The sequence below is a fragment of the Carassius carassius genome, chromosome 44 (genome assembly GCF_963082965.1).
Source record: "Carassius carassius chromosome 44, fCarCar2.1, whole genome shotgun sequence".
In the NCBI taxonomy this organism is placed as follows: Eukaryota; Metazoa; Chordata; class Actinopteri; order Cypriniformes; family Cyprinidae; genus Carassius; species Carassius carassius.
Genome location: NC_081798.1, coordinates 2,929,944 through 2,957,877, shown reverse-complemented (window position 1 = coordinate 2,957,877; position 27,934 = coordinate 2,929,944). Strand labels below are relative to the sequence as shown.

Here is a 27,934-nt window from a genome sequence, read left to right as displayed (position 1 = left end):
GGTTAAAATGTAAGTGGCCTTGATGATTTCATCTAAAAGGAAATTTGTTTCAGAGGTGAAGCAAGTTTTTATATTTTGATAAGTTTTTTTTTTTTATTGAACTTTTTTTCTATAATTTGTATTCATGTTTTTGTTATACAAACTTTTCAACATACTATTTATTTTTGTGCATACAACATTTTTTAATAAGGATAAAAATACTGAGTGCACCTTTAAGAAAGTAAATAGGGTCCATTTTGATTTCATGTTGACTTTAAAGGCCTGTTCACAAAAAGACAAATGTTTTTGATGCAATAATCAAGGTGTTCTAAACTCTTCCATTGCACTGCAAAGAAAACTAGACATACAATAATAGTCACGCTTTTGGTCATGTGTCCAAATACACTGCTGTTACAAAAAACTGTGACTTGGTGGCATATTTTCCCAACAACAATCTGGAACTAGCTTCTTCTCCATGACAAGCGGGTGTCAGAAACGCAAAGCTGTGTAGCGTCTTGCAATATTGCAAGAGCAATATACTGTAGTGTCAGAGAGCGAAACTTTAGGTGTTATTCAAACCGTCAGATTTTTTTTCTTTTATTTTATGCATTGGTCTAAACAGACAAACTGCATGTGAAACTCTAATGCTAAACATCTGTGATAGTGTGAACAGGCCCTGACACCTTAACAATATTAAAGCGCACTTAACCACTAAGCCATTTGGTGCATTTTAGCTATTGCATTCTAGAGGAATAGTGTTGTTTTCCTGAACGAGACAATGTAAAAAAAAAAGAAGCCCCATTTGATACTTCATAAAGGATATCCCTTTCATAATGCTTTTAAATGGATTGCTGTGGAGCTTTACAAGACCTGCATGTGCACAATATCCTCCTGTAGCTACAGTATGGACCGGCAGCTCGACTATCTTCTTAATTCCCAATGCAGTTTCCCTGACTGAACAAACACACTCTCATGCAAAACACAAACATGCACCTAGACTCACACAACAACACGCTAGTCCCCTGCTTGTGTCTCTAGGTCTGGAAGTAAAACATTTTCATCTTGGTCACTGGCTTGGGAACTAGTCTGTCTGTAATAGACGCTGCCAAACATCAGAAGCCTCCGGACACACAGAGAGTTTCTCTTGTAAAGGAACCACGTTGATCCGATTACCACAGCAAACAGCACAATGGCCACCAACACAGCTGCCGAGATCACGCCTTGGTGCAGACCTAAAAAAAAAAAAAAAAAAAAATCATGATTTTCAGTACATGATGAAAGCTTTCAAGTATAGCCCTTAAAACATCTCATATTTTGCAAGTTTTCAAATGACGCCTTACTGCTGTCCATGTTTGAATCTGTCAAATAGTCACTTGCAGACAAGTTTTAAAGTACTTTACACTCAACTTTGGGAATAATTAGTATTGTGAAACAGAGCCGACAAAGTAAAAGGGAGATGTATAAAATGGTTTTCAATCCCTAAACAGTATGGTGAGTGACTTTCTAACCTTTCAGTGGCTCCACTTCTACCTCTTTGATGGCACCTGTAATGCAAAGCAAAACATCTGAATTAAAGGGGTCATGAACTGAGAAATCTAATTTCCCTTGATCTTTTGACATATAAGAGGTCATTGTGTTTTTTTAAAAAAATCATCCTGTATGTTTAAGAATTCAAAGCTTTCTTGTTAATCTAAAAACAGCTAATGTTGAAGGCAGTCTGCCAAAACAACAGCTTGTGCCTCAGCAGAAGAAGATCAACGCCTGCTTCTACATCACTGCATCTTTAGCCCCGCCCACCGTTTCGCACATGTAGTATAAATAACTAGATGCGAACACACAGGTCTACGCACAAATCAAATGATAAAGCCTTTGCATTGCCTTCCTTCTGATCCCCAAAATTAAAAAAGTGTGGAAGAACTTTATTTTTAATGAAGTTCCAGACCACGTCAGTAAGAACTTTGTCCTTTGTTGACTTAATTTTACCACAAATTAATTTACAAGCAAGGCACAAATTGACGCAGAAAGAATTTTCAGAAAGATTGACACTAAAAGGCAAAGCTGTGCCGACTATATTGGATCTGACCATAATGTCGCAACACAAGTGTGAGTAAACCGTTTTTATTATGTGATCACTATTGCTTTGTCTGTTATTACATATCGTTTGATATAAATTGAGCCTCCCAGAGGCCCTAATGCCAGTTCGGTAAAGTGTTTTAATCTGTAGGGGGCGCTGTTGGCCTAGTTCTAATTAAACTAAAAGTAAAATAGCCTACACAAATAACATATAGAATGTATTTCTGATTAAATAAAGCTGTAATTGATGTCATAAAATAATGAGTATGTTTTGATATAAAGGTCAGAAGCTATAGCTAACATGAAAAAAAACACAAACATGACACTTGTAAATTAAATAATTTTACTGATTGATTCATTAATCTGTAATCTGTTTTATTTTTTAAACAAATCATAAGCTCTAAAAGGTTTTCAGAATTTTTACAACTCTTTTGCTTTAGACCATCTACAAATGGAATATATATCTGTATCGACCAAAATGAGTTAAAAAATATTGGCATATGGGATATCGGCAAATCCAATATCGTGCATCCCTAATGATACAGCACAATTATTGATTGCAACAAAGAAATGTTGCCACTCTAAGGCCAAAAGTCTTTTTTTGGTACTGTTCCTGCAGTAAATATCAGAGGATCAGGACTGTACTGAGTTTCCACTGGTGAATTGTGGTCATGTGGTTGAAAATCATGACTTTTACCTGTTGAGGTTTTGCAGATGAAGCCCAGTCTCTCAGTGCAGTCGGCTAACTGCCACACTGCATCTGAAACCCGCAGAGTCACACATGAATCCACCCTTATGTCACTGGCATCGGGAGCTCTGGAGCGCCAGTTTGTGTAATGGAGCGGTGAGCCATCCAGTCGAGTCAAAGCATCAGCTATAATAAGCATTTTCATGACTTGTCAAGGACAATTTCATGTTTCACATAAAACTTTCAATAAACATTACATGACATTAAATAAAAAATATTGTCTCCGGTAACGTATGTAAGGTTCAATGAGAAGGGAACGAGACACTGCTTCCTCTAGAGGTTACTTTGGGTAACACCTTCAGCGTGACTAGTGTCTGAAGCATACATCTCAACATTAAAATAACGTTGCCAGATGACAGCCTGTGACATCATCACCTGGCGCGACTACAGTATAAAAGGGCGCAGGAGAACACATCATCTGCTTCTTCGTCTGAAGCTTACATTCGAAGCATGGCAAGGGAACTAGAGGATGCAGTATCTTGTTCCCTTCTCAGGGAACCATGGTTACATATGTAACCTGAGACGTCAACTTCCAAGGGAACTTCGAACTGCATCCTCTAGAGGACATTGGGGAGGGGTATACCTACGCTGTAGGGGTGTAACGATTCACTCATTTTCTCGATGCATCGATTACAAACCCTGTCGATTCATATGCATCGATCTTGAAACATGATTTTTGAATCTTGAATCACCGATCTTGGACAGTTATCGATTCAAAATGCTAAGAATCGAATGAATCGCGATTTCTATAGCGATTCAATGCTTTCAAAATGTATACACATTAAATTACTACAAGCACGAATTAATGGAGACCTTGAAGAGTGTTCGTGAATCGTGCCTCTTATCTGTCCTTCACGCGCTCCACTGTTTACCGACTGAGACTGTCACAGGATTGCGCTCGCGCTCCGTTCGTCTCTGACGCAGCTGACGTGTGATCTATAGGACTCGTGGCCAGTAATGCTAACGTGAAGTAGTTTTACTTTTCTGTAGTTTGTCAATGGCTCTCTGCATCTTACCGACGGAGTTACCGGAGCCGTCGACAGCTGTGTTTATTGCATGGACGGAGCAGAAATGTAAGTGTCTAAATCATACGCACAGATCCATTGAATGATAAATGTTTTTAAACAATGCGGATGAACCGAATATACGAAAGAAACTGTTAAAATTAACCACGGCATTAACAACGACCTTGAAATAAGAGCGCGAGATTTATCTGATAATCAGATGCATGAAAGTAGCGTTTGTTTCATTAGCAAACAGACATCTGGCACGTTTTCTCTCAGAATCATTCGCTGATGGAGAGGAAAAGTTAAATAGAGATGAAGACGTTTTCACACTGAAAGAGAAGCGATCTCGCGATCTCAAACTGAATAAAAGCAGAATGAACTGATGAAACTAAAAAAAAAACCACAAACAATTTATGAATGATGCAGTGCTAATTGACATTTATTACAGTACAGAAACTATAAAGTATATTTTCTACCTTATTCTGTGCAGAAAATTTAAATAATTGCTAATTAAATGTAGCCTAGTATATAAAACAATCATAAAATTGCCATTAGGAAAAAAATATCGATTACAAATGATTGATTATTGTCCAGCAGTGTATTTGAGTTATTACAGCTAATTAAAAGTAATTAAAAAAGAAGATAATTCCTTGTAAAAAAAATAATGATAATAATAATAATAATTATTATTATTATTATATAGGCTACATACATAAAATGATTGTATTTGACATTTCTGTCACTTCTGAAATGATGGCTATGCCCCTGGTGTGACAAAATGTTAGCTTATACATAATACTCTTTAAGCTCTTTTTTTAAAAACTTGGCTTACATACATTTTTACGTATGCCATGTCGCATCATTAAACTAGCATTTAACAATGGACAGAATGTTTTTTTTTTTTTTTTTCTCTAACCTATGGTTCTCTAACCATAAATGCTACTGTAATTTGCCCCCTGACTAAGCATTTAAAGAATTTAGTAGAAGCATTTAAATAATCCCGTGAATGCACTTAAAGAATGCAGAATCGAATCGTTATAATCGAATCGAATCGAATTTAATTGTGAATCGAATCGAATTGAATCGTTCTAAATTTGCAAAAATCGTTCTTGAATCGAATCGACAACCTATGAATCGTAATCGAATCGAATCGCTGCCTTGCCAAAGATTCACAGCCCTACTACGCTGCCATGCTGAGGGGAGTGCATGCCAGAACCCACGGCAAGCACTAAGTACCAACTAGACCACAACTATAGGAGTTGCCCCAAGGACGTTTTGACGGCTGTCAGTGACATTATCCCCTCTGGCCATGGGCCTGAGCTGCATACCCTAAAAGAACTTACCTTTTAAGGGATGGGCTAGGAAGCAAGGACTGGAGCCTAAACCAACTCAAACAAAGGGAATGAGGCTAACAGTGTGTAACCCTTACCATACAAGATTTTATAAAGTGCACAGTATGCTAAGTGTGAACACCTACCACGATGTGGATTTTAAAAAGTGCACCAAAGCTCAGAGTGTGCACTTACCATAGCATGGATTTAGAAACACCATTGCTTATGAGGTAACTGAAGCTGTATTAAACCAGCCTAGGAGCCCTATGTGACTGTGACATGCTCACAGAACAGACTCTGAAGCATTTGCTCACAGATGCCCGGAAGGAGAGAGGATATGGCCCAGCCACCTGGCATGATTGCTATCCAGAGCTCAAAAAATTGGAAGCCCAACTTCAAAAATAGAAGGGGGACTTGGATGCTCAGATCGAGAGGGGCTTGCTCATAAGAGAACCCCAAGGGCTCTGTTAAGCTCGACCCACAAGGAGAGCAGCTCAACAGAAAGGTGGAGCCCAGGCAACACCGCCTTTGTTCTTACTGGAGGCAACTGTCCGATCGCTCCGGTATACAGAGTGGGTTAGTAAAGAGATTGCAGTGTCCAGAATATCCTTATTTAAAGAGGAGCTCTAGCTTAGAGAAAGTGCATGATGGTTAAGGAAAGACTCAAATCTCAGGAGACCCATCAGGGTGAGAAATGAGTAGTGTACCTTGGCCAGAGGATATGGAGCATGTCATGAAGCCTGTACTCAGAAGAGTATTAGCCCGCGAGAAGGACCTGCAGGTCCTGAGGTTGCAGCATTATACTGGGGACCTGATGCTGGAAGGCTTCCACAGAAGCGTGTACAAGCCTAAGACGAAGTGCCGAAAATCTCAGAAGGTGAAACTGGCACATAAACAAGAAAGCCCTTTTCTTATGACCCGACATCCGCCAGATTCACCCACAGATATCTCTCTCTAACCACCACGGCTGCCATGGATCTGACAATGACGGTGGCAGCCTGCTTAGTGGCACGGAGAGCAAGATCGACGACGTGATGTCATAGGCTGTCACCGGCCAATGTTATTTTCGAGTTTAGATGTATGCGTTAGACACCGGTCACACTGAAGGCGTTCCCCAAAGTGACCTCTAGAGGACGCAGTTTGAAGTTCCCCTCAGAAGGGAAACTATATACTATAAAGACAGACAGACAGACAGATAGATATAATATAAAACAATAAATATACTGCAAATAATATAATGTATATAATCAAGATTCATATATGTTTATGTTAACAGTATATATACATTTACAAAATTTTTTACTATAACATAATATAAATACAAATTCAAAGTTAATAATGTATATATAAATAATTAAATAGAAGATAAAAAAATATAAGTAATTTATACATAGTATTTTATATATTTATACATTTAATACAATTATACTGTTTTATATCTCATGATAGATAGAACTTTAAATAAATGTAATATAAATAAAATAATAAATATACTATACATTATAAAAATTATCAAAAGTATTAAATATTACAATCAAAATATAAAAAATGATAAATTACATATACCATAAATACAAATTCAAAAAGAACAAATGTGTATATATAAATAAATAAATCTAAAATTAAATGAAAAAAATAAATAATTTATAATTGTTATATATCTATTTAATTAAAAAAGATAAAGTTTAAAATTAATATAATTAAAATTATTAATATTTTTTAGAAATATATTTATTTATATAGTATTTATAATTCAAATACATTTATAATAGAATTAAATGCTCAAAATCAAACATCACAGCTCTTACTGTCAGTGTCGTATAAAATTCCTAGCCACAAATTCTGAGGCCCCCGGTAATGCCGCGACATCTCTTTAAGGAAGAATCGACTCTCCTCATCATCTTGAACTGTCAGAACATCTGAAAAATTTCCTAAAAAAAAAGGAAATAAACTTGCCAAGTTATACCAAAACACCCAGAGACAATCAAAGCCACCGCTGGGTGGAGCTCTTGATCCAAAGTGCCGTACCCTTCTTTTTACAGTGATGTCTTGCTTCTTCCAGTGTCATCTTCAACAGAACTGTTTCAAAATAATAGCAGCTCCCACGAAACTTCACCCAGGTCTCAGGACACACCACTTCATAGGAGAAAGCAATGCTTTCTGAGGGACGACAAACAACAATATCAGTCCGTTTCAACTATTTACAATTGATTAAATAAATCCAAAGACAGAGAGAAATGGACTCACTCGGAGGAGGTTTGTAACATATCGCTCCTGATAAAAGCATGTCACATTCAACGTCTTTCCAGCGTCCGTTAACATCCATGGACACGCAGCCTCCATCTCCCATGGGTCCCTCTGGGTAATAATTAGACTCTTCCCAGTAAGTGAAGGAAAGCTCACTTCCATCAGACCACTGGTGTGAGAGACCATCCTATGAAGGTGAAGGGTGCTCTTGTTTAATACACAAATATAACCCATCAAACTACATGACAGAGTGGTTTCAAAGCCTCCTTACATCTGTGCTGTACAGTCCGATCCAGTGTGGGGCTTCAAGCCTGTTGATCAGCACAGTGAGATAGGCCTGATGAAACGGGTCTGTGATGCTCACAAGTGACGCCCCCTTCTCCAAACATGCCTTCTGGGCCTGATACCAGCTCAAATTGCCATGGATGATTTGGTAACTGTGATTCTTATATTCAGACGAGTCCAGTGAGAAAGCGGTGTAATAGGATTGTGTAGGACGCTTGGACTTGTCTAACATAAAGTAAAAACTGATTTTAAAAAAATTATAAAACAATAGCTGATAATTAGTTTCATGTTATGGTCACTAACCAATAGAATGTCATATTATATTATGTTAATAAATTACAAATTAAAGTTGATAACTTTCAAATGCTGCAAGTGAATCTCATGGAAATTTCAAATTTCAAAATTGACTAGCGCCTGAAAAAAAAAAGGTTTACCTAAAGATGAAAATTTGCTAAACTCACTCTCAGGTCTCAGGTCATCCAAGATGTAGATGAGTTTGTTTTATTGTGGAACAGATCTGGGTAAATATAGCATTCCATCACTTTCTCACCATTTAATGTGCAGTGAATGGGTGCCGTCAGAATGAGAGTCCAAACAGCTAATACAAACAATCTACAAGGAATCCACAGCACTCCACTCCATCAATTAACATCTTGTGAAGTGAAAAGCAGCATGTCTGTAAGAAACAAATCCATAATTATGATGTTTTTATCTATCCTCTATCCATAATATGAATTTCTCCAGAGGTAAAGTTGCCTCTTCTTAAATAAGAAGAACAGCATGCATAAATTAAGCACTGTTTACAATCAAAAACAGCCTGAAACTGTTCTACACAAATATGTGGATTTTGTTTCGGAAAGACAATATTAGGTGGACTTTTTCGCTGGTGGAAGCATTATTATGTATTATGGACTATTTAGTATTTTGGCCAGAAGTGAAGGTTTAAAGTTAATACACCTTAACAATGGATTTGAATTTTACAAACAAGCAGCTTTTCACTACACAAGATGTTAACTGATGGACTGGAGTGCTGTGGATTATTGTGATGTTTTTATCAGCTGTTTGGACTCTCATTCTGACGGCACCCATTCACTGCAGAGCATCCATTGGTGAGCAAGTGATGGACTGCTACATTTCTCCAAATCTGTTCTGATGAAGAAACAAACTCATCTACATTTTGGATGACTTGAGTATATTTCCAGCAAATTGTTTTTTTTTTTTGGTTGAACTAAAATGATAAATGATGACAAAGGCATTATAAATGTACAAATATAAGGAAACACGTATCCACAATTAAATATTGGTCAATGCCGATGATTTGAACATTAAAACCTTGCTTCTTCTCGCAGACAAAGCCATAGACGCTCTCAGTACAGACATCGTCTTGCCAAAGCCCTGTCACACGGAAGTTGTGACTGTTGGACAGGTAAGTACAATGAGGTTCCCCAGGAGCTCTATAGTTAGACACCTGCAGACACACACAAAGAAGAACAGAAATAAAAAATTCAATAAAAAACTTCAAATAAAATTAAAAAAATCAATGCACAATTCAAATATATTACCATATTTTTCGGACTATAAAGCCCTATTCGGACGGGATTAGTTTAACATAGGGACGTGGGGTAAAGAAATTTTTATCAGAGCTTCTCTGTGATTTTAGTCCCGTCCGAATGCTCCATGTCAGTAATCATTACGGACAATGTCAGTAAAGATTACGGCGACTTTTACCTTCTGTAAAAAGGTCCGGAGAAATTACCTCAGGTAATACTAGTCCCGTGCGAATAGACCATCTGAAAAAATACACGGTAGTATTTCATCATTAACCGTAATTTTGCGCGTTTTTTAAATATGGAAGCGCTTGAAGAAGCATTCACTTGCTTTTATATATATATATATATAGTCAAACTAAAAAAAAAAATCAGACACCACCATCAGGGGCGTCGCTAGGCACGTGCAAGTTTAAATTTTAACAATTTTAATTTTTGGTGTATTCATTTACATTGACTGAATGTGTATGCATTGCAGCGTAGTATTAACATTAGAAAAACTTTTGCTGAGAACACAAAACTGAAGGAGAAATCAATGTCGCACTCGACTGTGTGTTGCCAGGTCTGCGGCCTTCTGGCGGAGTTAATAATTGGGCTACTTTAAAACGACTTTTTGTGACTTTATTTTTTCAGTGGATTAAAGATGGAAGGATTTCGCTCATTATTTGTTGGTATTTGGGCTGTGGGTGGCCATTGGGATGGTTTTGGGCTAGTTTTTAATGACCATTGGGATGATTTGGTTACGCGGATCTGGCAACCAAAGCAGCGCACACAAGTGTAGGTGCGTGTTTGAGACGAGGGAGGTGACTGCGCTGCGTAATCGTGTTACCCCTCCCACTTCTGGCTGTTTTACTGAGACTTTCTGATCCAGTCCGAATAGGACATCAATATTACAGACGTCCTGTGGTAAAGTTATATTACTCCATCTACCCCCGTAAAACTAATCCCGTCCGAATAGGGCTTAAGTCGCACCTGAGTATAAGTCACATCAGTCCAAAAATATGTCATGACGAGGAAAAAAACATTTATAAGTCGCACTGGACTACGAGTCGCATTTATTTAGAACCAAGAGAAAACATTAACGTCTGCAGCCGCGAGAGGGCGCTCTATGCTGCTCAGTGGTAGACTACAGGAGCAATGAGCAGTATAGAGCGCCCTCTCGCGGCTGTAGACGGTAATGTTTTCTCTTGGTTCATTTCTCTCAGTTCATGTCAAATTAATTTTTATAAATAAGTCGCACCTGACCATAAGTCACAGGACCAGCCAAACTATGAAAAAAGTGCAACTTATAGTCCGGAAAATACGGTAAATCCTGAGTCTTTATACCTCCCAGTTATTATAGCTGACTGGCTTATCGTTGCTCCACTTGGAGGAAAAACGACCCTGTACACCAATCCAAACCCCTGCTGAGCAGCCATGAAGCAGCATGACGATGTAGGCTATAACCAAAAGATAAAAACCACTAAAATGTCAATACAAAGAAACATCAGAAACTATAATATAATGAAGAAGTGATGCTCTTTACCTTGTTCAATTTCATCCTCTATGGACACCAGAGATCCGTGATAGGTTGATGTGCAGATGGACTGAGCATCATGCCAGGTTTTCCCATCTCCCGGATGGGTTGGGAGATGCAGAAACAGACACTGGCAACCAATCACAAACAAGCAATTCTTAACGATACAATAAAACCCAAGAACCTTATTTGATCGATCAAATAAAGAGCTTTCAGAAACATACTCTGGTTTGCAAAATAAAAATTGTTCAAACTGCTCATTTGTGTACTAACATTGCTGACACAGCTATTGATGTACAATCACCATTTTAAAATAACTGAAATACTATTTAAGGTTTCCATTCAAACGGTAAGCATAAATCTTCAAATTCACCAAAAATAAACATTTTAAAATATATATATTTTTTAATAATAATTGAATTTTTATTTTAAACCCACTTAATATTAATTCATCATTTAATGCATACCAATTTATCAGTGAGAAAAAGCATGTGCCTACAATATTAGCAGTTAATTAAAATATGTTTTACTGAAAAACTACTGTCCAGCTGAATTATGTTGTGTATAATTTGGATGCAAGAATTTTATTTGTACAAAAATATAAAACATATCTAAATGAATAAATAAAGTCATACTACTTTGTAAGAGCAACATGAAAGGAGCATGCACTTTGAGAACCACTAATCTAGTTTAGGTTCCCACAAGGCTGCTAAAGCAGATTCGAGTGTATGTGAACCTTTTGTCCGTAGTAGAACCAGTTCTCTGGGCAGCTGCCGACATAGTGAGGCTCACGTGGTTCCTCCACCAAAGACACCGTTCTGCGCTTGCACACGTAACTATGTCGATCCTTACAGCTTCCTGCTGACCACTGACCTGCACAACATTATTAATAAGCAGTTTTTGAGTACACCAGATAATGTTACTTGCATGTGCTTAAGTGATTGTGCGTGCATATATTGTTTACCGGATTGAGACGACATCTTGATGCAGTTTTGGCCAGGCTTTCGGTAGAATCGACCATTTTCCCAGTTCTCATAATCCAAAGGGGATCCATCAGTCCAACTGCAGAGATCAAACACGTATAAAACCCAACATGAAGCCTACTTCACACTGTATCCTCCTCTACTGCTCCTTCACCTTTCTTAAAGGTAAAGTGTGACTTCTGTAATATTTGTTGACCAAATGTAAAAAAAAATACTGTTTATTTTGAACTGAAAATCATAAGAATTATTATTTTTCTGCCTTTATATTTCACTTATAATACATGTCAATGAATAAATAAAAAATCTGACTTTTCATTTATTGAATTTTACTGTAAAAGAGACTCATTATGGTTGTAAAAAAAAGGCACCTGAGACCATTGTGACCGCTGTTAGCAGACAAACCAATCCACCAAAATTCAGAATCCTAAAAACAAACAAATGTGCTCTTTTATATAAACACATATAAATATTATATTCTGCATATATCCATTTATACATATTCATACACAAATCTGTTTCATATTTTGTGGTCAGTAAGATTGTCACTTATGAGGCTGCATTTACTGAATCAAAAATACACTAAAAAAGTAATATTGTAAATAGAATAACAATAAAAAACAACAGTTTTAAAATGTAATATATTTTAAAATGTGTTGTGATGTTAAAACTGAATGATTAATGATCCTTAAAATGAAATCATTCTAATTTGCTGCGCAAGAAACTTATTTCTTTATTTTTATCAATGCAGAAAGTGGTTGCTTAATGTTTTCTTTGATAAACAGAAGGTTCAAAAGAACAGATTTAATTAACTTTTTTAAAATATGTCTTTACTGTCTCTTTTGAACAATTTAATGCATCCTGGCTGAATAAAAGTAGTCATTTGTTTAAAAAAAAAACTCTTACTGAACACAGACATTTGAGTGGTGGTGTACATAAAGACATGCATATAAAACCTTTTTAATGTGTTCTCTGATGAAGTTCAGTTCCTCACTAGAGTGAACGGAGAGCAGATCAGCACCCATCATCTTGCAGGCGAAGGAGACGGACTCCCAGGGAAACGCTTTACTGGCAAAGTAATATTCAGCTCCTCTGGAAAACATCCACGGCTCAAGTTCTGCGTCATAAACACAAACGAGTCTCATCATCATAAACATCAGCAGTGAGGATCAGCCTCTACAGTATTTAGCTGTACTGTACTTACGGTCGCTGTACCAGTACGGCTTGACCAGCTCCACACCTGAGCAAACCCAAAATCAAACGCGTACATTTCAACATGAAGTCGTTTTGCACTTTTTCCAAAAAAAAAAACAACAAAATAGTGAAATGCAAATATTCATTGAAACCAGTCTAAGCTGGTCTTTGATGGTAATGAGTTTTCATTACATGTTATATCCATACACCCAAAGCACAAACCTTTAGGGACCTTGCAAATCCATTCATATTTGGAGTCACAGGAGTGAGGCGTGAGAGTGTTTGTGAGGTCACTGTACACAGCACACATGTGAGAGTCCACTTCATTCATATCCTCAATCAACGAAGTCACCACCTGCAGAATGCCATCATGACAGTTATTTAACGAGCTGATGAACAGCTTCTTCCATGACCTTCTGTTTCTCTTTTTTACATGGAGATAATATATTCAAACATATCCAAAGCACACGACTCATTGCTTTCTCTTTTCCTGGCTTTTTTGTCTATTTCTCTGAATTTTTACCGGTGTGCCATCGGACCACTCCCAGGCTCCGTCAGACCAAGGGTTTCTCTTAGTAAAGCCCACCCAAAACCAGCGACCCTCTGTACTGAAAACAGACCAAAAAGAAAAGAAAGGAGAAAAATAATTTCATTAATCAGTTTAGACTTACAAAATAATTACATCAATTGATATAACAATCTCATTATTATTATTATTAATAATAAAATCCCAATTCATATAAATATACGTGAGGAATATATACAGATATAATATGGGGTCCAAAAGTCACAAACCTATTTTGTTATTTAGTTTATTTAAACCATAAATATGTATTTACTTTCTTTATTATCTTTTTTTTTTTAATTTCTGAAAATTCTTTCTGATTTACATTTTGAATTCCAGAATTTCAGTACAACATTTAAAAAGAAAAGTTACATTTATACACTTCCATTCAAAAGTCTGGGGGCAGTGAGATTTTGTTTTTAAAGAATTTGATACTTTTATTCAGTTGCACGGTAAACTAATTAAAAAATACGTTGATTATGCTAAGGTTGAATGATGTGGGTGTGTGTGGAGGGGGGGGGGGGTAATAGTAAGCCAAATTTAACATTGAAAATATATTAAAATAGAAATGTTTTTTGAAATAATAGTACTGTTCACAATATATTTTCAGTCACATGCAGCCTTGGTGAGCATAAGAAATGGATTAACTTGTGAACAGTAGTGTATAAACCCCCACTTGTGTAAACCAACCTTTGGAACATCATGGAGAGGAGCTTTTTGACAAAAGCCTGATCTTCATAGTGATGGAAGCTGGCGAGATCAGCACCCAGAGCCCGGCAGAAGAACTGAGCCTCGGTCCAGGTGCGATGCATGAGGATCTTCTCACTGTGATACACCTAAACAATAACAAACAAACTGAACATGAACGGCAGGAACATACAGAATAACAATGAATCAAGTCAATTCAATAAGAGATTAAAAACAAGACAGTGGCTCTCTATACTGGGTATATGTTTATTCACTTTTCGTACTACCTTGTAACAGTGAGACAGCCCTTTGCGGCTCTCCCATCCAGTGGGACATGTTGCATTCAGGTCCATGTGTGGCACAGGCATCAGGGTGTCACGATTACCACTCACTTCCTGTTTGCACATACCCAGGGCCTTAAAAGTGCCACAGTTTTTCACCTCCCAGTGACCCAGAGCCTGGCCTCCGGACATCAGCACACAGCCTCCTCCACTCACTGCAGACCGAGGGACAAAGATGATCGATCAAATAAAGAGCTTTCAGTCTGTCTGCGTCTGCCAGCCACGGTGGGGATTTTTAAAGGGATAGTTCATCCAAAAATGCAACTACTCATCATTTAGTTGTTGCAAACCTGTATGAATTTCCTTCTTCCGTCGAGCACAAAAAATATATTTTGAAGAAAGCTGGTAACCAAACAGTTGCTGTTTTTTTGTTCTAACCAACATTCTTTTTTAAATAAAGTAAATCATATAGGTTCGGAACAACTTAAGGGTGAGTAAATGATGACAGAATGTTTATTTCTGGGTGAAGTGTCCCTTTAAGGACTCACCTGGCTGGTGTCGGTTCCAGTTGGTGTAGGTGAGGGGTATCGACGAGCCGTTCTGCGTCAGCCAGCGGTACTCGCCGGTCCTGTTCTGGTCCTGCAGAGCTGTCCAATAGGATCGGATCTCAGAGTCTCCCTTCTCATTGATCAGGCTGTTTAGAAAGGCCTGCTCAAACCTGCCGCAGAGACACCATGCAGTCCGACTGTGATCTATTCGCCTGCCTCTTTCATGTTGTAAACGTTTTTTGTATAGTAAGCATTTCCATACTACTCATTTGTGACTCATTTGTGATTGAGATTTATTCATAAATTAGCTTTCCATTGATGAATGGTTTTTTTAGTATAGGACAATATTTGAAAATCTGGAATCTGAGGGCGCAAAAAAATCAAATCGAATCAAATCAAAATATTGAGAAAATCACCTTTAAAGTTGTCCAAATCAAATCCTTAGCGATGCATATTACAAATCAAAAATTAAGTCTTTATATATTAACAGTAGGAAATATACAAAATATCTTCATGGGACATTATCTTTACCTTATATCATTTATTAACGATTTTGGCATAAAAGAAAAAACAACAATTTAGACCCATACTTTGTTTTGTTGGCTATTGCTACAAATATACCCCAGCAACTTCTGACTGGTTTTGTGCTCCAGGGTTGCACTATGAAACACATTTCCTGGTTATTCCAGGATGGTTAATGCTTCTTTCAAGGTCCATCATATACATACATTACCAGAAGAAGAGGAATGAAAGTAAGAGATACTTTTTTGCACTCAATTGATCAAAAGTGAAAGTAAAGACAGATATTACAAAATATATTTCTATCTAGAATGTTTTTTTTTTACATTTCTATTCTCTTTCTTAAAAAAACATACCTGCTTTCTATAGTAACAAGAGGAGATCTGCAGTAATATCCTTTCACTGCATCCTCAAACGTCTGTTCCTGATCTGTGATTCTATAACACCAGGAGTCCTTCCTTTTCCAGCCCTGCATACACACACGATAACACACAAAAATCTGTTATGGTCTGTAGTGTGTAGTACAGGATTTCATGTGTAGTGGTCACTAGAAAGCAAGCAGTGTGCAGGAAGCAGTAACTTGTGTAGTGTACTACCATGTTTTTCATAATAAACTTTTTGGGAATTTTTAAAAAATAATTTCATAAACGCTGTCACATATATTCCAAATCTACTTGGTGCATTTAACTTCAAGCATTCAAAACATGCTCAAATCACACACATTTGCTTTCATGCCGAATGAGAGCAGTATATGAGTCCATGTTCAGTGATCGCAATTAATCGCATTTAAAATAAAAGTTTGTGTTTACATAATATATGTATGCACATAGTGTATTGTCATATGTATACCTAAATACATATGCATATATTTTAGAAATATATGTAATACACATGAATATTTTTGTAGAATCATATGTATATATATTATGTAAATCATAAATGTGTGTAAATCAAATCATATGTAAATATTCCTTAAATATATACATGTGTGTGTATTTATATACATATAAATATAAACGGTGCACACACATTATGTAAACTAAAAAGTTTTATTTTGGATGCGATTATTCGAGATTAATCGTTTTGAAAGCACTAGTAAATTTATATTTGTTTATTACCACTATTTTTCATTTCTGTTCTCAATAAAGTTCAATTTAAAGGATTTGTTGTGGAGTGAGGGCAACTAACAGTGTTTATAATGTTTTTAAATATTTCATATTATTTTTTATTTACATTATTCCTTAATGAAATAATAAAAGCAACCTTTCAGGATTTTATTCTTCTTCTCAAAACTGTAATTTTGACACTAATAGTTGAGTAGGATCTCCGGAAATACTGTTCATTTAATACTACTTTGAGTATAAATAGCACATGGTTAGTTGTAGATGCAGGACATCTAAGATGCAGCATCAGCTAGAAATGACATCTGGCTGTGTTTTCACATCTATCCTCTAGTAACCCTGAGTTCAATGGCCTCAATTCAACATCCTTCAGAAAACCTGGCCCAGACTGAAACAAGCGTTTTAACAGCTATAAATAAACACAACTGGGAAGCTGAATCTCAACTTTAATCAAGATTTAGGATAAAACTAATATTAAAGGGAAAGTCTGTATATTTAAAGTCTTTACCTATTTACACACATTTGCCTTTAATAGAATATGAAACCATTTCAGCAGACAATAAACGGTTGTCCACAAGCTGAGTAAGTGTGGTTGTGACACACACAAGTCCGTGTACTGGCACGTGTGCATCTCTGAAAAGTGCCCTTTCTCTGTTTGGCCGTCGTTCTTTTCCATAGCCAGTAAAAGCAGAAACAGAGCGACAGAACAGATTTGAATCAGTCTGTTGTTCTCAGGCCGTGACCCGCTCTCACCCTCGCTGGCGGTCGCTCCATCCTCTGTCTGCCCTCCTCACCTCACACAAAGCCCGTCTCAAGCACAAGCAATCAGAAATACAGGAAAATAGATGAAACAAGAATGCCGGTAATGAGACGGAAAAAAGCAGTTCGGTACTGGATTTCATTTCTTCTTTTGCATTGTTTCAGCTTAATCATAATTCATATGTTTCTCATGCAACGTATTAGGAACAACATCTTCTGGGGAATTGTTTTTTTTTTTTACTTAAATCATATTAGTGTGGTGGTGTTTTTTTTATATATAAAGTAAAATATTATTTTAAATAAAATAATGATAAGTGCAGATAATATTAGGCAAACCACTCCAAAATGTAGCTAATTAAGTTTCTTTTAACTAAGCTTATAAATTCTAGGTAAGTATTCCACTTTATTCATTGCCTTTTCTCTTTTATAAAGTGAACTGAATGAACTGTTTGAATGATTCAGAATGAGTCACTAACCAATTCAGCTAGCCTATGTGGAGAATGAATCACTGAAAAGAGCCAAATCAAGTTTATTTTAGTATTATTTATATATCATTACAGTGTTTCTATATTATAAGTTTTAATCTTTTTTTATTTTCATTTTTAGTCATTTTGATATGTGCTTATGAGATTTTCATTAGTGGTTTAACATATTTTGTTTTTGCTCATAATTAAATATATCTTTCATTTATTTTCATTTCAGTTTTAAACCTAAACATGTTTTTTTCAGTTAGTTACCAATGCTACATTTCTAATTTTGTTTTTTTTCAACTAATGTATTTCTATTTTATTTGAATTCAGGTTTATTTCAATTGATTTTTAAGTTATAGTTTTAGTTAAAAATAACATTCAAATCGACACAGCTCTGATTCTTTAGTAATATTTGCCAGCAAAACATACGCAAAAATGACTTTTTAATCTTTGATTTGTTTTGTTGCTTTCCTGTTTTCCTTCAACAAGACCATCCTTGGGCTTCTAAGTTAATTTCAGCTCACAATTATTTGTGTTAAAGTACACTCTCACCTCTGGACACCCATCATCCCATTCTCCACTAGGATGCTGTGGAACAAGACCCGAGGTCTTACAGATTGCAGCATGCTGCTCTTCACAGTCCTCAAACTGCCATCTGCTGTCCTAAAACACACACACAAAGAGTCCTTCATCAAGTACGGAAGAAAGTTCAAAGGGTCAGATCTGTCATGTGACCCGGTGGTTTACTGCTATGACTAACTGGTGACTGTGAATCTGATTACCCGGGATAAAGCTTTCATGCAGAGACTGTCTCTGAAATCAGATCTTGCCATTTCAGCTTGCACACAGCTGCTGTCTGATTCTGGACACGTGAGTCCTTTCTGACCTCATACTGTATGCTCGGTTTATGACTGACGTCCTGTGACAGTAATCTGACCTTTGACCTCTGATCTCACCTTCCAGTCTGCGGTGACGCAGATTCGTTTGTCACCATGGCTATGGGAAGGCTCCTGAGAGTACCAGGATGTGAATGTGACTGGTGAGCCGTCTGACCACTGGACTGATGAAAGTTTGTCCTCCTTATGCAAGCCGATCCACACCTTAGAGTCGGATCCTATCACAACCAGCATATAACTTCAAAAATGACATTATAGAGTGAAAAAATAACAATTTCACTCCAGTACTAACCATTGGACAGCAGTTTCAGTAGGAGTTCTTGCTGGCTGAGGGAGTGGACGCTGACCAGCTCTGCTTGAAGAGCTTTGCATGCGCTGGAAGAGCTGTCCCAGCTCGACTTCTCATCCAGGTACCGGTAACAAAACCCATTATGGTCCAACCAACCACCAGGACAAATCGTCTCCTTATACTGCCAATTATCTTGTAAACAAACAGACAGAGAGAAGATTTAACAACATATTTAATAATAATACTACAGTTAGAGTTTGTACAATAACTCCTAATGACACCTACTGGAAAGACGTAAGGTACATATTGAAGTAGCCAATGTTTGATTGCTTGTTGATAATGTTTTTTTCTCTTTTTATTAATATTTTCCTTTTTTGTATTATTTATACTTCCTCTTATATACATGGTGAGGGTGTTTTTAATATAATATAATATAAATAATATAATATAATATAATATAATATATTAAAATTACAAAAACTTTTTCACACCACTGTGTGTATGTTTAAGAGGTATTGATTTCAATCAAGCCGAACTTATAATCTCAAGCCAATCCTAGTCATCTAATATTGTTGCTGATGACCCCTGGCTTTTCTATATTTGCAAACACACTGTGAGATTCTGTGTGTTTGTGTGTTTCTGACAGCCAGGGCCAGGAGTTCAAACTCTAGATGGGACACAGCTGTTGTGCTTTTGACATGCCCTCATTTTTCTCTTCACAGTCAACACTAACCAGCATGGAAACAATAGTCACTAGTCTATCAGACAGTGGACTCTTTCCTTCAGTAATGAGCACTGGAAAAAGTAAACACATTATACGTAACAATGGCTGCTACATGCTAGGGCTAAAGCTTAAACTAGACCAAACTTGAGAAGACCAGGTGGATATAGAGTCTGGGAAAATTCAGACATGTTAGAGGGAAAGACAGAGCTATTAGAAACGGATGAATGGACGGGCAAAAAGGCTGGATTAATGAATGGGAAAGATGCATGAGCAGTCAGATCACTCATGTATTTACCAAGCGGCTCGGCATTCCGGCTGTATTTGGTGGCTTTTTTGCAGATGTAGGGCAAGGCTGACTCACAGGAGAGACTCTGCCAGGAACCCTGCGTGGAGTTAAACACCCCACACTGCTGGTTCTCCTGCACCGGTGTGGAGGTCAGATCTGCACAGGAAGATGAACACTGAATAGAGTATTTAAAGGGAGAGTTCACCTAAAAATGACAATACTGTCATCATTTACTCTTCCCCATGTTGTTCCAAACCTGTATGCATTTCCTTCTTCTGTTGAACACAAAAGAAGATATTTTGAAAAACCACACAGTTCCTTTAAGTATTTTTCCACACTATGGAAGTCATAGTGACTTCCAGCAACTGTTTGGTTACTCACATGAATATCTTTGTATGTCTGACAGTGACAGAAGAAAGTAAATTGATTTATGCTTTTAGAATAGATGTTTATTACCTTCAGGTGGTTTCCAGGACCACACACACTGTCGGCTTACCTCCATGTAAATTCACTCAATGATGACAGAATTGTTATTTTGTGGTGAATTATTTCTTAAATAGGTAATGCTAGCCATGAAGAACAACTCTTCAACCTAATATCATAAGCTAACTGTACCTGCGGTGTAACTGACGAGAGCCAGAGCAGATCCATCAGACCACTGCCATCCCCCATGTGGACTGAGATGGTTTAATCCAATCCAGACCATCACACCCATATCTGAGAGTCTTTCTGGAGGAACACAATAACAACAATGTTCCAAGAAGATAAACAAAAGCACCATAAAAGGGGTCCATATGACTACTAAGTGCATTTTATAGTTTCAGAAGACTGATTGAGTATATAGTGTTAAAGTCACATAGGCTATTTTTTTTATTTCTGTAGCTAGTCAGCTTAACTAACGCCCCCCTTACTTTAACTACGTCTTTTACTACACTGTTCTCACTGAGAGAAAAATACATCGCAGGGCAAAGAGAAAACTGACCACGCACCAACAGACAAGACAGAGCAGGTTACTTTTGCTATGGAACGAAGACTAAATTTGGCAATTTTTTAAAAACATGGATTTAAAAAAAACAGTTTTGTGGCTTTTTAATGTGTGATGAATGACATGAACATGAAATGAACATGAATGAACATCAGAAGGTGTCTTACTTCAACCATGGAAAAATGTTAATACACAGTTTTTCAAGTCCAACAATGTTAATCTGCTCTCCTCACTGATATATATATATATAAATATACACACACACACACACACACACATACACACAACGGCTATTGTGGCTCTCTAGTTATATAGACAAGCACTAAACCAGTGTTAGCATCATGTAGGGAAAGATTTCAAAGTACCTTTTTGCGCAAACATTTGAGCGTGTGTATACCTTTAATATAGCTTTGTTCACTGGACTGTGTGATGGACAGAAGACTCCCACCCTGTGCTTGACAGGAAGTAAGAGCTTGACTCCAGGTGAGGATGGAGTACAAGTTAAACTGATAACAGGCATTCAGCTCCGGATGGCTCTCCCAGAAATCATTGCAGCCTGACACTGGAAATAACACACATAGAACGGCTTTGTTTGGTTACTTTAGTTAGTGTGTATACACTCAATATTCATTACCATTTAAAAGTTTCTATATTTAAAAAAAAAAAACATTGTATGAGTCAAAATGATTGATTTTTCTTTTATGGCAAAAATCATTAGGAAAATGATATCATTATGATATTACGAAAATATCATGTTCCGTGAAGATATTTTGTAAATTTCCTACCGTAAATATATCAAAACCTAATTTTTGATTAGTAATATGCATTGCTGATAATTCATTTGGACAACTTCAAAGTCGATTTTCTCAGTATTTTGATTTAATTTGCACCCTCAGATTGCAGATTTCAAATAGTTGTATCTCAGCCAAATATTGTCCTATCATAACAAACCATTCATCATACATTATTAATTCAGCTTCCAAATGATGTATAAATCTCAATTTCGAAAAAATGGCACTTAAGTTTTGTCGTCCAGGGTCACATATATCAAAACGTAATTCATTTCTGTGATGCAAAGCTGAATTTTCAGCATCACTGTAGTCTTCAGTGTCACATGATCCTTCAGAAATTATTCTGATTTGATGATTTGCTGAGGAAACATTATTTTCTTTCATTTTTCAGAGTGTGTGGAAATCGTAAAAAACATTTTTTTCACAATATTTTGATGAATAGAAAGTTTTAAAACTATTTATTTGAAATAGAAAACATGTTTATTGTCACTTTTGATCTTCAGATCTTGCTAAGCAGAACTTCATAAAATCCCCCATTTTTGAATGGTAGTGTATAGAAAAGTAAGAATAAATTAATCTATGATTTTACCTGGATTGGGGCAGAAGCCCCATTTCTCATCTTGATCATAGTGGTTAGTAGTGGCACACCAGAGGTGACGGTCCTCTCTGCCCTCAGAGGTACAATCCCAGAACCATTTTTTGTTATATTTGAAGGGGATGGAGCAGGTCATGCCATTGGAGTTCCCTTGTAGCGTGTGGATGTCTGTCAACATCGAGAAAACAAACAGAAGCGGTATGACTGCAGCCACATCAAACAACCCTCATCAAACAATCCACTGCATGCACCAGGTTATAGTAGTCAACCAAAATGTGACTTCAGTTTTCAATACAGATATTTAGACACCAGGCTGACTGTGGTTTTTTATAGGTAACTTTACATTTGAAGTAATGTGGTGTGACCAACAAGCCGAAGAATTCAGAAAAAAAACAAAACAGGAAATGATATATCATAGAGATGACGTCGGTAGACGTCAGTAAGTCATAAAATGCATTATAATTTTATTTGTAATAATTAAAAATAATAATGTAATAATTATATATACTATATACTTTATATATATATATAAATATATCTATACTTTTTTATTAACGATTAAGATGTTCACGTGTTAAAAATGTATGAATGTAATATTTTTTGTATATGATATATTACATAAATTATATATATATATATATATATATATATATATATATATATATATATATATATATATATATATATGTTGTGAAAAATATATTTTGATGTATGTCACGTATTAATTTTATGAATTGTTTTGTGTTTTTATGATTGTTTCACTATTCAAATTTACCATTCACATGCCTTTTGTAGGGGAAAAAGTGTGACATCTTCCCCCAGTGTCCCCTCTAATATTTTCCCTGTAATTTCCTGTAAAACTGACAGTGGAGTTTAAAAATTCCGACAGCCAATCAGAAGCTGCCTGACATTTAAAGTGGCAGGCACGCTTACAAAAAACAGAACATTATTATCTGTTCTCAGTGTGAGCAGGCTTTTAAACTAGACTTTTACTTTTGATTCATTGTATTTGTCACTGATACTAGATTTTTATTTTTTAAATGTGTCCGAACACATCTTGCCTTCATATGGGTAGGCGCATGGCCCTTCACCGGCCGCCCCGTAAATCCTCCACTGATGCAGAGCGGCCCTTTTCACCACCACTTTAGAGTCCACCACCGCTAACTTATTATTCATCGCTCCATACAACATGCTGCCCCCACAGCGCCACCACATGGTTGGGAGGGAAACGTCACACTCAAAGATGCCCACTTCAGGCTGCAGCAACTTGGTCACATTGATCCCTAGACATCGACTGGTGCCCAGATTGTAGAGACGGTGCCGGGACACCCATTTCCAAAGCAGGGCGGCAGACGGGGGCTCACAGCTGGTCAGAGACAAACCGGATGAGTCTGCTGAGAGGCAAAGCTTCCGCGACACGCTCTCCAAACGGAAAACACCTTTACCTGAGTAACACAAGTAACACAGATGCACAACATCATACATGGCAATTTTTGAATTGGTCAAGTTAAAGCATATTTTCTTGGCGAATCAAATACACTTGGGAGTTGTGAGGCCCTGGGGTTTTTGACCAGTGGGAAAAGTCTTCCTTAAGGAGTATTATATAGCCATTTACATGCAGAGCCATGTTAGATGATAAAGGCCAGTGATATTGGAGATTCGAAGGCATTCAGAGGCACTGAGGTATCAGACAGGTCTGATTATGCAGCGAACAGATAGAAAGATAGCGCGGCTATCTCCAGTTTCTCCTACACAGAATGGGGCTTAATATTTCAGAGTTCTCAGAGCCATCAGGGCTGAGGGTCTTTTGTGGGCGTTGACACGAAAGAGTAATTGAAGAAACAGGGTGAAGACAAAGATTTTCTCAAACAGTCGAACACAGGGTATCGTCAAACTTCAAAGGGAAGCTTCACATTATCCTCGCCATATGTCTGTGACCAGAAATAAGCTTGAAAGATTAGGAAGTATAGGATTTTCTTGTCCAGTAGTGATATTTCAATTTTGCTTATGCTGGGTATGGGAATAATAAGTTAAGATATTAAATAGGGTGAAACTAGTAAAGCATGGCACATTCTGATCATTTATCTGCAATGTTTTCAAATATGTTAATAAAGCGGCTTACTCCCTCACACAATCTCAAAATAGAAAATATTAGACTGACATACAGAAGCCTGAGTTATTCTTTCAAATTTGGAGCCCTATCCTGAAACACTTTAATGAGATGAATATGTCGTAGTGTTTTCTTGGCCTTCTTTCTAATTTTATATAGCCTATATGTGTGGATATATAAACACACACTCTAATTTGGGGACCAAGTCTCACTGTTAACCATTAAGTATGACTTTTGCCTCAATAAACTCCTTAACAGTTATTAATAGTTAGTAAGGTAGTTGTTAGGTTTAGGAGGTATGGGATTAAGGGATCTAAAATACTGTCATGCAAAACAAGGCATTAATATTGCTTTGTTAGTTTTTTTTGTCCATACATTGAAAATCAATAGGGTCCATTGTTATTTTGAACCCCATTGTCTTGCCAAAAGTGGTGGAAACACTCTTTTAAATGTCTTCTTTTGAGTTCAAGACATACAGAGGTTCATTTTGGGGTGAATGTGTCCTTCTAGACCTGCATTCCTCTTCCTTCTTGAAATAAAACTGAATGTTTTCCACGACATGGAATATTTCAGTGACAGATTAATTATTTGCTATGTAAGATCATATAACCCTGTGGCATGTAGATTGTGTTGTTGTTGGTCTGAGTGAGGGTGTAAGTGTGTGTTTATCTATGTGCTTCTGACCTCAGCTGACCCTGTTTAGTAACCCACGGGGTGACTCATAGTGCTGGTTTCCATGTAACGGACATTATGATAACTGCATACCTGGAATGCAATGCTAGTCACTTTGGATTAAAGCATCTGCCAAATGCATGAATGTAAATGCAAATGCTTTGGGACTGTAACGAATCAGGCTGTTGGACAAACTTCAGAAACCCACTGTGTCCATCAGCGGGGGTCATACTTGTGACATTACATTTATTAGAGGAGAAGTCATGCATTATACTGTATTGTCTGCAAGATCTGCTTAGTTTTTGGCTTTAAGAGAAATGCAGACAACATGGCAATTTACAAAAACATGATTAACAATGTTTGAATGTTTATTAATTGTAAAGAAAAGATATGGAATCTAACCTTTCAATCTTTCAGTCTATTTAAATTGTATAGACAAATAGACAGAAAAACAAACAGACAGAAAAGCAGATAGATAGACAGACAGATAGACAGACAGACAGACAGGTAGATAGATAGATAGATAGATAGATAGATAGATAGATAGATAGATAGATAGATAGATAGATAGATAGATAGATAGATAGATAGATAGATAGATAGATAGATAGATAGATAGATAGATAGATTGATTGATTGATTGATTGACTGATAGATTTTTCTAGCCAAGGCTCCCTATAGTACAGAAAGACATTGAACAAGAAAGTTGAACTGTGTTATTTACAAAAGATAATATAAATTTATACTCCCTTGTTTTTTATTTTACTTTTTTTGTTTTCAAGAAAGTTTTTTACATTTATTTTTTGTATTTGTATTACTGTGCTATTTACAAAAGGGTTACTGTATGTGTAGTGGGGCAGGTTTCATCAATATAATTGGTGGTCAGATCAGTAATGTGATATCTTTGATTGTTGTTTCTTGTCACAGTTCTGCATTTTCTTGAGTTGGTTCATGTCATAATCGTTTAATCAGTTACATTTACCCCAAAAGCCTACTGAAGTCAGATTTCATTGGGACAAACTGTCTGGTATGTTGTCCAAAAGGTCAACATGTGTTCAAAAACTTGTTTGTGTCCTGGTCTTTGAGGTATAGGCCTGTAAAAAAAATAAAAAAATAAACCTGCAATGAAAATATTTTTAAGTTTGGCTTTAAGTGTACTTTTTCAAGTTTTGTCCAAACTGCTTCGGTGTTGTATCATGTGATGAGCAGCCGCCTATCGGTTTGTTCGTGTGCAGTAAACTTTCACCAAGACAAGGGCAGCAGTTACATAAGTGTTTAAAACACATTACCAGACACATTTAGCTTACTCTCCCGTTTGAAACTAAAACATTAGTATTTGCAGGGTGATCCCAGATGAAGAAATGACACGCTACGACCAGTATTTCACAGAGAAGAGCTGGACATACATACTAATGCAATCTTGCAGTCAGATCACAGCACACTTCATCTACACGACAAACTCTTGATCCTGCGCAAACCCAGGCGCTCATGCCATCGAGGAAAGTTTCATTTTAAAGACAGACACGTCGCGCGGGCCGATTGCACTTACTGTACAGTTCGAGAAGTTGAGTTTTGTTCCAAACTTCAGTTTTGTCCGACACTTCCGCAGCAGCGCAAGCTAAATGACTGAAATAAAACAGCATATAAAGGACATAAAGCGCTTCACAGAAGCGAACACGCAGAGTTTTAATGTGTCCTCGCATTTCCACAGGAGATGAGCGCGCCCCATAGACTGCAGCCTGTTTTTCACCACACTTTCCGCGAGTTTTGGGATTCTCTACGTCACTGGTCTCTCAGTGAAAGGCAAAACATATTCCTTTCCTCTTACAAGCCCGTCTGCTCTCAACGCGACGCGATCTAATGATGCGTTCTAGATTCGCGTTGAGTCGCGTCGCGAGCGTGCAGTGACTGACAAATCGATTATTGCGTAATGCGTAACCATTCATTTGGTCAGAAAGTGACCAAAATATGGCTATAATTATATTAATTATTCTATTACAATACAGATTATGTTTTAACTCATTATGTTTGTACTGCAGGAGCTGCATCTTAAGTGCTTTATATTAGACGAAAAGGCGGATTTACACTGTTCAAGACTGCACAAAGCATCATATGTGCATTTGGACAGTTTGCACAAATAATGTTATGAAATTGATTTTTTAAATATTAAATCATTAACTTAACACGGGGCATGCAGCCTTAACTTGACTGTGTGAAGAGAGAGAAGTAATGTGAAACCATCAAATATATTACAAACCACAAGAAGTCAGACTTTTTTTATTTATTTATTTTACATTTGATCCAGCAAAACCATAATTAATCATATCGAATTACAAAAGGCTCAGCCTTAACTAAACAGTCACAAATATTTGTCACAAATAACTACATTTTGCTGCAACAACCACAAGAAATGCTAAATGTGAAACAAGAAGATCCAGTGTTGCCCAGATTTAACAGTACCTTTAGCACTTTTAGCAGCACAACACATTTTTTACAGGGGCAAAATATTTATTTGATCCCCTGCTGATTTTGTAAGTTTGCTCACTTACAAAGAAATGAAGGGTCTGTGATTATTATGGTAGGTTTATTTTAGATATTTTAGTTTATATAGAGACAGAATATCTATATTCTTTGTAAGTAGGCAAAATTACAAAATCAGCAGGGGATCAAATAAATATTTTGCCCACTGTAAATTATTTACAGTTTTTAAAATAAATTCCCTGCCAGTA

The 27,934-nt window shown here is 36.8% G+C and overlaps 1 protein-coding gene across 1 annotated transcript; it reads right to left on the bottom strand.

The window, feature by feature from the left end:
* Nucleotides 1–96: 96 nt before the first annotated feature.
* On the bottom strand, nucleotides 97–27,068 carry pla2r1 (phospholipase A2 receptor 1). The gene is made up of 30 exons (XM_059538446.1): nucleotides 26,755–27,068; nucleotides 23,485–23,868; nucleotides 22,418–22,591; nucleotides 21,435–21,599; nucleotides 20,668–20,781; nucleotides 20,062–20,208; nucleotides 19,046–19,234; nucleotides 18,814–18,971; nucleotides 18,410–18,520; nucleotides 15,864–15,976; nucleotides 14,989–15,158; nucleotides 14,447–14,655; nucleotides 14,163–14,308; nucleotides 13,431–13,515; nucleotides 13,130–13,262; nucleotides 12,918–12,953; nucleotides 12,670–12,830; nucleotides 12,085–12,140; nucleotides 11,698–11,795; nucleotides 11,470–11,606; nucleotides 10,743–10,863; nucleotides 10,544–10,656; nucleotides 9,003–9,138; nucleotides 7,657–7,895; nucleotides 7,386–7,572; nucleotides 7,167–7,298; nucleotides 6,947–7,069; nucleotides 2,750–2,926; nucleotides 1,488–1,523; nucleotides 97–1,211 (listed from the first exon to the last, which is right to left on the bottom strand). The coding sequence occupies exons 1-30, from the start codon at nucleotides 26,906–26,908 to the stop codon at nucleotides 994–996; spliced, it is 4,422 nt and encodes a 1,473-aa protein (XP_059394429.1). The 5' UTR covers nucleotides 26,909–27,068; the 3' UTR covers nucleotides 97–993.
* Nucleotides 27,069–27,934: the final 866 nt, after the last annotated feature.